Source organism: Cynocephalus volans, chromosome 2 (genome assembly GCF_027409185.1).
Source record: "Cynocephalus volans isolate mCynVol1 chromosome 2, mCynVol1.pri, whole genome shotgun sequence".
Lineage (NCBI taxonomy): Eukaryota > Metazoa > Chordata > Mammalia > Dermoptera > Cynocephalidae > Cynocephalus > Cynocephalus volans.
The window spans coordinates 189,601,670-189,615,396 of record NC_084461.1 but is presented as its reverse complement, the minus strand read 5'-3'; the positions used below and the strand labels follow the sequence as shown (position 1 = coordinate 189,615,396).

Genomic DNA, 13,727 nt, shown 5'->3' with positions numbered 1-13,727 from the left:
GGTGCTAAACATCTTTTCGTGTGCTTATTGGACATTTGTATGTCTTCTTTGGAGTAATATCTATTCAAATCCTTTGTCCATTTATAAATTGGGTTGTCTTTTTATTAACCAATTAGTCTTATTTAAACTCTTTTTTAGTGTCCTTGGCATGGCTTTTCACTCATTTAAAATTGACCCATTTGATTAAAGTAGGTCTTCATGGTGCCATTCTTTCATGAAGACATAACTTACACAGTGATTCTATTTTAGCCCAACTAATCAGTCAGTGCCTAAATTCCTTCTGTGTCCTGTTCCAACATTGGTCACTGTAGGGGCTACTCAGTAAGTAGAAGAATTGGTGCTGCCTTTAGGAGCTCATGGTCTAGTTGGGAGGAATGATGGAGATGTGTTAGAAAACTAGAAGATGCTAGATGATGCTGCATCATTGCTGGAACTACATGGAGCAGATGTGCATGCTGCAGGATCTGAGAAAGCAAGGATCATTGTGGAGTGGGGTAGAAAGGAGAGACTCCATGAGGTTTTGAGTTCAAGTTATGAAAAGTGGGCATTATTCACATAAGTGGCCAAGTGGAGGAAAGGTGTATATATGGTAAACACAATGAAAAAGCTATTTGGGGAAGATCACTTTGTTGGTGTAGAGTATGAAATAGTAGAAAAAAAGAAAAGAAATAAAGATTATAGTTTAGGTTATAACTCTTAGTCAGGTGTGATGAGGATCTGGACTATTAGAGTGATGGGAATAAGAAAAAGAAACAAACTCAAGCGATACAGTGCTAGAATTTTGTTTGAAAGTGAAGAAAATAACATCAGTCATAGTGTCTAACACATACATGCTGATGTAGATCCTTGACATATTTTAACTCAGTTAATCTTCATAATAACTGTACTAGGTTAGGTACTTTTATTATTATCTTCACTTTACTCATGAGGAAACCAAGAGGTTCAATAACTTTCTCAGGGCCACCCAGAAGTGGTAGAACTGGAGTTCAAATCTAGAAACCTAAAGACCATTCTCTTCAGTGCTCCAGTATCCTGGGTGAAGGGAAAAAGCCAAAGTGTCTCCAAGTTTTAGAGCCAGTGCTTGGAAGGATAGCAACTGAGATGTGTTTGAGTGTACACCAACCTTTATTGAACACTGACTAAATGTAAAGTATTTCTTGTAAATGTTGGTACCTTGTGATGCTAATAATCATAACCCCTCTTACAATTACCCTTTTGATAATCTATATAAAAAAAAATCTTTGTGCAAAAGTTGCCATTTTGAAAACACTTTAAAAAACATGGTCCAATGTTAAATTTAAAAGGATTTTTTGGTGACTGTTTTTTTTGTGTGGTCTTACGAGTATATTCTCCAACTCCTCGTTGTTTCTTCCGATAGACAACAACAACAAAAAAGGGTGTGATTTTTATAAAAGTCTTGTTAAGAGCCTAAAATTTAAGGTGTGATTTTTATAAAAGTCTTGTTAAGAGCCTAAAATGTAAACTTTGGAAAGTAGTCTTCAGGCTCATTCAGCTTAATGTTTGTTTCCCAAGTCCTAGCCTCTAGCCTGGTGTATAATATTTCGGATGGTCAGTTTACAAGTCGTGCGGATCTTATAGATGCTGCTGGAAGCTCACTGGGGCGTGGTGCTCTTGTACCAGGACTGGGTAAGAAATAAATGTACATATTTTCTTGGAAAATTCCAAAGTTTTAGCAATTTCTTGAAATTTCTTGAAAAATCTCACCAATTTCCTGTGACATTTTAATTTCCTTGGAAAAAAAGACTTTTTAAAATAATACTCTTTAATTTGGGGAATCAATATGAGAAGCTGCCATATGTAATATTCCTCTGCATAAATTGCTATTGGAGATTCTGTCCATTAAGTTGTGTGATGATTCCTATAACAAATTCTCAGAGTTCATTCCATAAAAAGATTTATTTCTCATGAATTATCATGCTTGTTATTATTAGAAAATGAACATTATGTAATATATTGGATTTTTCTCTTTACTCTGGCTGCTAGGAAGCTCATATCTAAGTTTTGGACTCAGTTACTAGGGCTTTTTTGTGTGTTAATGTTAATTGGTCCTATTAGACCTGGGTTTTTAATATAAGCCACTTCAATCCTTTTTGGAAGTAGGTCACATATAAGTCAGTGACTAAAAACTATTCTGTGAGACTTATTCCTTCTTACACAGGAGTTAAACAAAATTAAAAATTAAATCCTGACTTTCCAAGTAAATCTGTGGGAGTAGGGATGTGGATTGTCAGCATTAGAGGGAATCCTTGCCCTTCCCTTCTTTAGCAGTGCTTGGGAGAAATATGCATACAAGCAGATGGCAATACGACAGCTGAATAAAATATGTTCTTTTCTCAGGTGCCTGTTACGATACAGTGAACAACATGCTGTGGACATGCTCAAATGACTATATTGATCAGTGGTGTAATCCTGGGAATCAAGCCTTCCACTATGTCTGCCAGAGACTTGGAGTCAGCCACATCATCACTGAGCCCAAAGGTGAGGTGCAGTCACGGTCTTGCAAGAAGAGATTTCCCTGCCTGAGATACAAGGGAATGCATCTGCCTTAGTAGGTGGGAACGTAGACCAACAACAAAATGTGTCAACAGCCTTCTCACTTTGAACTTAGAAACCTAAAATCTTTTATCTCAAACCCTGAAAAATGGTTTATGATTAAATAAATAAGTATGTAAATAAATAGAGCTTTTGAGGTGGTCCATAGACTTTTTTAAAGAAAAATTGTTATGTTCCTCCTGAATTTGTCAGAACTTTGGTGCAAAATTGATTATTTGAATTTGGCATGGGATTATATGCTGTTATGTTTTATGTTGATAATGACTTATTTATATGCAAATTTATAATTAGAATTATCCATGAAGTACCTTTATATTTCTTAACATTAATATTAACGTTCTTAATAGTAAGTTAATATTAACTTAAAATCATATGGCTTTAAAGTCAGCTATATTGGTATGGAGGAACAAATAGCTCAGAAAGTCCTCTCCACATAAAGCAATGCTAAAACAGACAAAATTATCAAAAACAACTATTTCTAGGCTCTGGAAATTGGCTAAAGGCATACACCGAATTGAGAAGCGGTTATTCATAAAGCTTAGTCAGCACAGTCATTCTACTAGGGTGGGGTGGATTGTGAAAAACAGCAGCTTTGCTGCCAGGGGGGTTGACTTGATCAGGAGCAGAGCATAGACAAACTTAATGCCCAGAAGCACTGTCAGTAATAGTAGTAGTCTTGGTGGCAAACAAGTGGAGATGACCAGTGGCTCATTTAGCCTGAGACTGTGATCCTGGTTAGGGCAAGCAATGGACGAGCAGACTAGCTAGAAATTGAATAGTGAGATCTAGGTAGTGAGAAAGCTAAAGCGGACCTTGACAAGCTCTCCACACCTCTACATAGAAGAGGCCTGAGAGGACCCAAGCTGTTCACACATTTCTGGTGGAACATGAGCCTATAAAGAACACATATGCAAAGATGTGAGAGTGCCTGTCAGAAAGTAAAAACCAGGGCAGAGTTTAAAATTGCCTGAACTTTGATGCACTCTCCACAACATACAGATCCATCTAGAGTGAAACTTACTGGCTCAAGGTGTTTGAACACAACCTCTGGCTAATCGCTGGTTGACAACCACTAAGGAATATAGACATGGTGACATGTAGGAAGCTAGACTGAAAAATAAAAACAAGAATAATAAAAATAAATAAAAGAAAACAACAAGGATATAAAAAACAAACTGAGCAGAGAAATCAGTAACCACACACTGCAGGGGAAACTCAGATCTTGGGCTTGGCAGATGGAGACTTTAAAGCAGCCATTACAAATATGTTCAAAGAACTAAAGGAAACCATGTTTAAAAAATTAAAGGAAAGTGTGATGACTGTGACTAAACAAATAGAGAAATTCAATAAAGAAATTATTTTTTTAAAATGGAAATTCTCAATTTGAAAAGTACAGTACTAAAAAGAAAAATTAATTAGTGTGGTTCAACAGCAGATTTGAGATGGTGGGAGGAAGATTTAGCCAACTTGGGACATAGATAGAATTATCCCATCTGAAGAACAAAAAAAGATACTTTTGAGGAGTACTGGTCAGGCATTTTGTAGAATATTCTCAGTTTGGGTTCACCTGATGTTTTTGCAAGATTAAACTGAGGTTATGGATTTTGGTGAAGAATACTACAGAGGTGATGTTCCCTTCATTGTACATCATATTACAGGGTACATGATATCAGCATGACTTATTACTAGTGATGTTAAAATTAATCACTTGGTTTAATGGTGTCTACTAGGTTTCTCCACTATAAGATTATTACTTTTCTCTTTCTATATTGTGTTTGTTACAAGCAAGTCATTAAGCCCAGACCATACTCAAAGGAAGGGGAATTAGCCTCCACCTCCTAGAAGGAAAAATGTCAGAGAATTTTTGGACATATGTTAATCACCACAGTTATTAATAAATTGGTGGGAGGAGAGAGATATTTTAAGGCTATTCAACTATTTATATTTTCTATTTCTTGAGTTAGATTTGGTAATTTGTGTCTTTCTAGAGATTTGTGTGTTTCATCTAAGATTTCTTATTTGTTGGCATAAAGTTGCTTATGATATCTATAGGTTTAGTAGTACTTTCTCTGCTTTCGTTCCTGATTTTGGTATTTGTGTAAATTTAGTAAAAATTTTTTAATTGTGCACTTAAAGTGGGTGAGTTTTATGATCTGTAAATTATATCTTTATAAAGCTATTAAAAAATAGCAAAAAGAAGAAAAAAAGTCAATTATATATTAGTAACTCCCAAGTTTCTTGCCTGAACTCCAGACCATGTATTTACCTCTACTTGGTTATCTAATTTTCAACTTAATATGTCAAAAACAAACTCCATATTTCTCTACCTCTCCGAGTCTGTATCTACTGAGTCTTCCACATTTCAGTATATGGATCCCCATTTTTTCATTAGATCAGACTGAAAAATTTGGGTTATCATTGACTCTCTTTCTCTCACACTGCACATCCAAATGGATATCAGTACATCCTGTTAGCTCCTACCTTCATTCCCAAATCCAACCATTTCCCAGCAACTGTGTTGCTGCAACTCTAGTCCAAGCTGTCATCATCTTCACCTGGATATCCCAGTAGCCTCCTCACTGGTCCTTCTTCCTCTACAGTTGTCCTCCTCTACCCACTTAGGCTCATCTCCACCCAGCAGCTGAGGAAAGTCTTTTACAGTCATAGTAGTCAGCTCTGTCACTCCTCTGTCCTCTGTTCAGACATCTCCATCAGCTCCCCATCTAGCTCAGAATAAAAAAATCAAAGACCTCATTTATTTCAGTAGGTCCCAAAGCTAGCCTTTTAAAATCTTTGGTAAAAATGAATAATACTCACCCAAATTCTATTGTTTTAGGATGAAAGATCCATAAGGCACAGAAGAGAGTGGACCCATTCTAGTCATAGGATTAATATGCAATCAAAAAATTTTGTTTTGGCCAAGTCTACCTTCCCTTCAGTTTTTCCTTGAGTCCTGTCCTCATAGTTCCCAGCGCCTACAATCCACCCAGACCCACTTTGCCATGATAATCTATTTTCTCATTCCCTTTAGGCAGTTCATTTCAGCTGGGTTTAAGGAAACAAAGCAATCCTTTTGGTACTTTGCCTATTTAGATTATTTTTACCTCCATTTCCTGAATGCCTGAAACCAATCATGAGGTATTCATTGTGTAAGAGGATGCTTGTCAACCCTTGCAGGTTTAAATGATGGATGTCTAGGCTGTGATGACTAAATGAGATAAAAATGTTGAGGTACTGTGGAGGAGCTATTTGTGGGCAGGGGGATTCTACCCTAGAGTAGCCGTAGAAGATGGAGACATTTTACTAGGATGAGTAACAGCATAGGCTGTCGGCTGAGTTGGCCTGAATTCAAATCCCAATTTTACCACTTCATAGCTGTGTGACCTTGGGCAAGTTACTTAACTTCGCTGAATCTTGGTTTACTGCTTTACAAAACAGGGCTAAAGTAGTCTAAGTTTATAACCCTCTTGTAAGGTAATGCATATAAAGCATTTAGGTCATTGTCCAGCATTTAGAAAGGGCTCAATAAGTGGTAACTAAGTATGTGTGAAAAAAATTGAAATTCGCAGGTATTTTCACCCCAGAACTCTGTGGCAGGGAGAAGGGATCTCCAGCAGCAGTGGTAGAGATTGGAGCCAAAATATGCTCTCCTAGTCTGCATTTACCTTTTGTATGTCATGGGTCTGTTCCTTGGGGATCAGTCCTAGAGATGTCTTTCCTCACTGAGTTTCTTTTTCATCTTCTAGAAGAGGCTATAACCACAAATGAGGTTATAAACCAATTATTGCACCACGTTGGTGCGATGTGCATACACCAACTCAATCTTCTTGCTACCAACCCCAATCTTCCAATCACAAGTGTCTTGGGCAAGCAGCATCCAATTGAAGCACACCATCTTAGCAGTATTTGTGACATTATGGAGAAGGCCATGGTTAATGGAGATACCTGTATTATACGCTGCATCCTTGTTGTCTTTCAGGTAAATACACTGTTTTGAGATAAATAAGATGATAGAGAAAAAGAAACACAAACCTTGGCTTTAGCCAGCTAATTTCTACAGGAAGAAAAATTTAGTAACATTCCTGTTTTGCATCTTACCACCTTCTAATCCTGTAATTAGAATTATCATCCTATTCATTGAACTGGAGTTAATGGAGTATTGCTATATGTACCTCATTGTAATAAATATACATAAAATATTTACTATAATTATATCATTACATAGGAGAAGAGATTGTGGTTAAAAATCCACCTGGTTATCTATTTATAAGAATATCTACCATCTATTTTCTTCGTAGGGATAATTTTATCCTCAGTAGAATTAGCATTTTTAGATATACTCCTTATGTTTCTTTAGGTGGTGTTTAAATTTTTCTTCAGCCCACAAACTGAAAGGAATCGAGACATCATTCGACGGTCAGGATTGCTTCTTTGGCAGTTGTTGATGGCACCAAAAGATCAAATTTGCCCTGAAATTCAGAAGGAGGTCTGCCTTGCTATCAGGTAAACAGGAAATGATTTTCTTAGTGCTCTCTGCAAAATGATTCTTCTGCAAGGCATTGTAATGTTCTCTGCAAGCTGGTAGCATAGATGTCTCTGATCCCATCTTACAGTCAGAACCTTATGTATTAGGGACAGTTTAATTGGAGAGGGGTTTGTGGCCTCACCCTCACAGGACCCAAGGGAACTGTGTACCTACATTTCCTTATCTTACCTTTTGGATCTTCAAAAACCCCTTTAAGTGGATATTTTGTTTGCAAGTAGATGTTCTTGTTTGGGAGGGGGTGTGGCAGGATGGTTAAGAAGCAGGCTTTGGCAACAGGTAGACCTGAGTCCTAGTCTTTGCTCTGCCACTCACTAGCTGTGACCTTGGTTAGAGGCTTCTGTTTACTCAGCTGATATAGGCATAAAAATAGCACCTACTTTAAAGATTTGTGTGATTTTAATAAGATAAAATCTGATGTAAAGTAAGTGCTCAATAATGTTAGTCTTTATTAATCTGCTTAAAACTTTGTTAGAAAAGAAGGCAGAATTTGTGGGCCATTTTCTATTTATTGTCATTTAATGTATCAATTTTATTGAGTTCGGTGAACTTTTATCCAGGAATATAGCCTTAATGTGACCAAGTATAATTTAGTGACCAAGAGTGAACTGAGTGGTTAGTCTGAAAGAATTGTATGATAGGAAACCACCAAAGTGCAATGATAAACAATAAGAGAGGAAGAATGAAACAAAAGATATACAAAACAACCAGAAAACTATTAACAAAATGACAGGAGTAAATCCTCACCTATCAATAAAAACCTTCAATGTAAATGGACTAAATTCCCAGTTAAAGGATATAGACTGGCTGAATGGATATAGACTTCCTGAATGGCCTTCAGGAAACTCACTTCACCTGTAAAGACACAAATAGACTGAAAATGAAGGAATGGAAAAACATATCTCATGAAAACAGATACCAAAAGTGAGCAGCAGTAGCTATACTAAAATAAAACAGACTTTAAGTCAAAAACTGTGAAAAGAGACAAAGAAGGTCATTATATTATGTTAAAGGGATCAATTCACAAGAGGACATAACAATTGTGAATATATATGCATACAACATTGGAGCACCCAGATATATAAAGCAATTATTATTAGATCTAAAGGGAGAGATTGACTCCAATACAATAATAGTTGGGAACTTCACCAAACTACTGTCAGCTTTGGACAGAAAATCTACAAAGAAATATTGAATATACACTGCACTGTAAACCAATTGGACCTTACAGACATTTATAAAGCATTTCATCCAACAGCTGCAGAATACACATTCTTGTCACCAGCACATGAAACATTCTCCAGGATTGACCATATGTTAGGCCACAAAACAAGTCTCACCAAATTTAAAAATTTGAAATCATATCAGGTATCTTCTCTGACCTCAATGGAATAAAACTAGAAATAATTGCATGAAGACCTTTCAGAACTATACAAATACATGAAGATTAAGCAACATGCTCTTGAATGACCAGTTGGTCAAAGGAATTAAGAAGGAAATTAAACAATTTCTTGAAACAAATGAAAACAGGAACACAGCATACTGAAACCTATGGGTTACAGCCAAAGCAGTACCAAGAGAGAAGTGTATAGCAGTTAATGCCTACGTTAAAGAAGTAGAATGATATCAAACAACCTAACGAGTCATCTTAAGGAGGTAGAAAAGCAAGAACAAAACAAAACCCAAAATTAGTAAAAGGAAAGAAATAATAAATATCAGAGCAGAAATAAATGAAATTGAGTTTTTATTAAATACAAAAAATTGACAAAAAAAGATTGTTTTTTTGAAAACATAAACAAAATTGACAAACCATTAACTAGACTAACCAAGAAAAAAAGAGAAGACTAAATAAAATCAGGAACAAAAAAGGAGACATTATGACTGATACCACAGAAATACAAAGGATTATTAGAGATTATTGTGACCAACTATAGGCCAACAAATTGGAAAACCTAGAGGAAATGGATACATTTCTGGACTCATACAAGCTACCAAGATTGAACCAAGGAGAAACAGAAAACCTGAACAGGCCAATTGTAAGCTATAAGATCAAATCAGTAATAAAATGTCTCTAATTAAAGAAAAGCACAGGACTGGATGGCTTCACTGCTGAATTCTACCACACATTTAAAAAAGAATTAAAACCAATTCTTTTCAAACTCTCCCCAAAATTAAAGTGGATGGAATTTTCAGACTTATTCTACGAAGTCAACATTACCCTGATAACAAAACCAGACAAGGACATAACAAAAAGAGAAAACTATAGGCCATTTTCCCTGAGGAATGTAGATGCAAAATCCGCAACAAAATAATAGCAAACTGAATCTAGCAGCATATTCAAAAGATCATTCACCACGATCAAGTGGGATTCATTCCAGAGATGCAAAGATCAGTCAGCATACACAAATCAATAAACATGACACATCATGTCAACAGAATGAAAGATAGAATCCATATGATCATCTCAATTGATGCAGAAAAAGCATTTAATAAAATTCAATATTCCTTCATGACAAAACCCCTAAACAAATTAGGCATAGAAGAAACATACCTCAACACAATAAAGGTCATATACGACAAACAGCTAATATGTAAGTGGGGAAAAGCTGAAGGCTTTTCCTCTAAGAACTGGAACAAGACAAGGATGCCCACTCTCTCCATTCTTATTCAACATAGTATTGAAAGTCCTATAATTAGGCGAGAGAAAGAAATAAAGGGCATCCAAATTGGAAAGGAGGAAGTCAAATTGTCTCTGTTCACAGATGACACAATTTTATATAAAGGAAACCCTAAAAGCCCCACCAGAAAACTCTCAGAACTGATAAACAGATGTAGTTAAGTTGTAGGATACAAAATCAGCATACAAAAATCAGTGGCATTTCTGTCTAGCAATAATGAGCAAGATGAAAAAGAAATCAAGAAAGCAATCCCATTTATAATAGCTACAAAAAATAAAATACCTAGGAATTTTATGGTATGTGTATTATAAAAAATAAAATAAAATACCTAAAGTTAATTTAACCAAGGAGGTAAAAGATCCCTACAAGGGAAACTATAAAACACTGTTGAAAGAAATTGAAGAGGACACAAAGAAATGGAAAGACATCTCACATTCATGGACTGAAAGAATTAATGTTGTGAAAATGACCATACTACCCAAAGTGATCTATATGTTCAATGTAATCCCTATCAGAATATCAATGGCATTCTTCACAGAAATGGAAAACAATCCTAAAATTCGTGTGGAACCACAAAAGACCCTGAAAAGCCAAAGTAATCCTGAGCATAAAGAACAAAGCTGGAGGCATCACACTACCTGACTTCAGACTGTACTACCAAGGTATGGTAACCAAAACAGCATGATACTGGCATAAAAAAAGACACACAGAGCAATGGAACAGAATAGAGAACCCAGAAATAAAGCCATGTATTTACAGCCAACTGATCTTTGACATTAGAGAAAGGACATTCTCTTCAATAAATGGTGTTGGGAAAACTGGATATTCATTTACAGGAGAATGATTCTAGATGCCTGTCTCTCACCATATACAAAAATCAACTCAAAGTGGATTAAAGACTTAAACATAAGACCCAAAACCATGAAACTACTAGAAGAAAACATAGGGGATATGCTTTAGGACATGGAGCTGGGCAAAGACTTTATGAAAAGGACCTTAAAAGCATAAGCAACAAAAGCAAAAATAGACAAATGGGATGATATCAAACTGAAAGACTTCTGCAAAGCAAAGGAAGCAATCAACAGAGTGAAGAGACAACCTGCAGAATGGGAGAAAATATTTGCAAACCATGCATCTGACAAGGAACTAATATTCAGAATATACAAGGAACTCAACAGCAAAAGAAAAAAAAAATCCAGTCAAAAATGGTCAAATGAACTGAAAAGACATTTCTCAAAGGAAGACATACAAATGGCCAATTGGTATATGAAAAATGCTTAACATCACTAATCATAAGAGAAATGCAAATCAAAACCACAATGAGATATCATCTCACCCTAGAGAGAATGGCTGTTATCAAAAAGACAGAAAACAACAAATGCTGGCAAGGATACAGAGAAGGGGCAATTTGAAACTCATACACTCCTGGTGGGAATATAACATAGTACAGCCATTATGAAAAACAGTAAGGAAGTTCCTCAAAAACTAAAAGTAGAACTACCATGTGATCCAGTATATTAGTCTTTCTGTTGCTTATAACAAAATACCTGGAATTGGGTAATTTATAAGAAACTGAAATTTACTGCTTATGTTTTCAGAGGCTGGGAAGTCCAAAGTCCAGGGAACACATCTGGTGAGAGTTTTCTTGGGTATGGCCTTACAGTAATAATGCAGGGGTTTCACATAGCAGAAAATGGTGGAGCAGAGAGAGGGACTCTCATGTGCTCTTCTTGTAAAGCCCTCCAAACCATGCCCCTCACCACCATTATTAATGGTACGGCATGGTCCTACAATCTAATCACATCTTCAAGGTCCCACCTTTCAATTACCATAATATGATTTCCTACCCTCATCAGTTACAGTGGAATTAAGCTTCTAATATATGAACTTTGGGGAATACAATTCAGTCAGTCTGTTGCCTACAGCCATCCCACTGCTGGATATTCACAGTAGCCAAGATATGGAATCAACCCAGTTGTCCATCAACAGATGAATGGATAAAGAAAATATGGTATATATACACAATAGAATACTATTTAGCCATGAAAAAGAAGAATATCCTGTCATTCTTGCCAACATGGATGAAATTGGAGGTGATTATGTTAAGTGAAGTAAGCCAGGAACAGAAAGAGAAATACCACATGTCCTCACTCCTAAGTGGGAGCTAAAAAAAAACAAAAAACAAAAAGAAAGAAAGATACAATAATCACAATAATATGTCGAACTTTCAAAAGGAGAGAACAGAACTGAGGTTACCAGAGGTGGGAAAGTGGGAGGAGGAGGATGGAATTTAGTGAGAAATTGATAAAGGGCCACAAAAAATGATTACCTTGTGTAATGTTGAATATACTAATTATCCTAATTTGAGCATCACATATTGTACACAGGTATTGATATTCAACACAGTACCTCACAGATATGTACAATCAATTGTTCAATAATTTTTAAAAAATTTTAAAGAATTGTATTAAAAAAAAAAAAAAAGAATCAAATGCCAGGGGTGAGAATAGATAGCAGAGAATTTTTCTCCTTCACGATAGATTATGTTTTGGATCTCTTTCTGTTGAGCATTAAGGCAACAATTAAAATGTGGTACCATGAGGGAACTTCTGGGGGTGATGGGTATATTCACTGTGTTAATTGTGTTGATGGCTTTATAGATATCTATTTATGTCTGACTTACCAGATTATATGCTTTAAGTACATGCACTTTATTGTATGTCAAACCTCAATAAAGAATAAAAATTTAAAAATTCTGACGTCATGTGCAATAAAGTCATGAGCCACATAATGACATTTTGGTCAGCAACAGACAGCATATACAGTGGTGGTCTGGACATAAGATTATAATGGAGCTGAAAAATTCCTATCACCTAGTGACATAATAGCTATTGTAATGTCATAGCACCATGCATTACTCATGTAGGAGCAATAGGCTATACCATATAGCCTAGGGTAGTAGACTATAACATCTAAGTTTCCATAAGTATACTCTATGATGTTTGCACAACAGTGAAATTTCTCAGAATGTATCGCTATCGTTAAGTGACATATGACCATATCATTCTTGCCCTTTTGGAAAAGCTGAGAATTAGAAATTCCCTTTCTCAAGTGATTTGATGGGGGGACAGGGCACAAACTGTACCTATAGCTGGCTTGATTACATTTGATTTTTCATAACTTACTAATTCTGTTTAACCAGTTCTGTGGCTAGCCTCAAGTTATTTTGGCAATTCACAGGAGGAGGAGAGGGATACTATTTATCAGGAAAGTGATTGTACTATATCATGACAGTAAATTTAGGTTCAAATGCCTTTTTAATGATAAAACTTACTTAAGAGTTTTATGTAATCAAGCTGGCATCTTTAATATAAATAAAAATTATAATATTTAGAGTTTGGATTTTCTAGAACATTGTTTAAAAACTTTTCTGTCATTTGACTTTTCTGTCGTTTCAGCTCTGGTTTAAATATCTTATACCCGGGTGAAACTGAAATCAATAATTTACTTAAGCTGGTCTTAACAGAAGGTGAGAATTATCTTTTAATTATCCTTGAATAACCAGTCTTTTTTGTCCCCAAGGAAACAACCAGATGTTAAAATAATAGATACTTTTCTTCATAACTGTTAGCCAGCATATTTTTAAAATATATGTGCATATATGCCAAGATTTCAACCAGATTGAAAGCAAAAACCATGTTTTTTATGTCTTCAAGCTTTATAAATCTCTTTGTCTCCTCTGCTTAGCATAATGTACCTGACTGTAGATGTTTAACAAATATTTAAAAATAATGACTTCTTGGTGATTTCTAAGCCAGTTTTTTCCACACATTAGAACCCAACTTTTTAAGTTAGACTGAACAATAACAACAAATGGTATCATGTTTAAGACACTTGGCATTTAAAAGCAACATTAAGGAATTAGAAATCAC

The 13,727-nt window shown here is 35.6% G+C and overlaps 1 protein-coding gene across 2 annotated transcripts in view; it reads left to right on the top strand.

Moving 5' to 3' along the window:
- The window catches only part of HECTD4 (HECT domain E3 ubiquitin protein ligase 4), a 174,094-nt gene that overhangs the window by 73,318 nt on the left and 87,049 nt on the right, over window positions 1-13,727 (top strand). For both annotated transcript variants that reach the window (XM_063085388.1, XM_063085387.1), the window contains exons 10-14: window positions 1,534-1,647; window positions 2,359-2,499; window positions 6,321-6,553; window positions 6,932-7,077; window positions 13,254-13,324. In XM_063085388.1, the coding sequence (XP_062941458.1) occupies window positions 1,534-1,647; window positions 2,359-2,499; window positions 6,321-6,553; window positions 6,932-7,077; window positions 13,254-13,324 (705 nt within the window). The remainder of the gene's footprint in view (window positions 1-1,533; window positions 1,648-2,358; window positions 2,500-6,320; window positions 6,554-6,931; window positions 7,078-13,253; window positions 13,325-13,727) is intronic.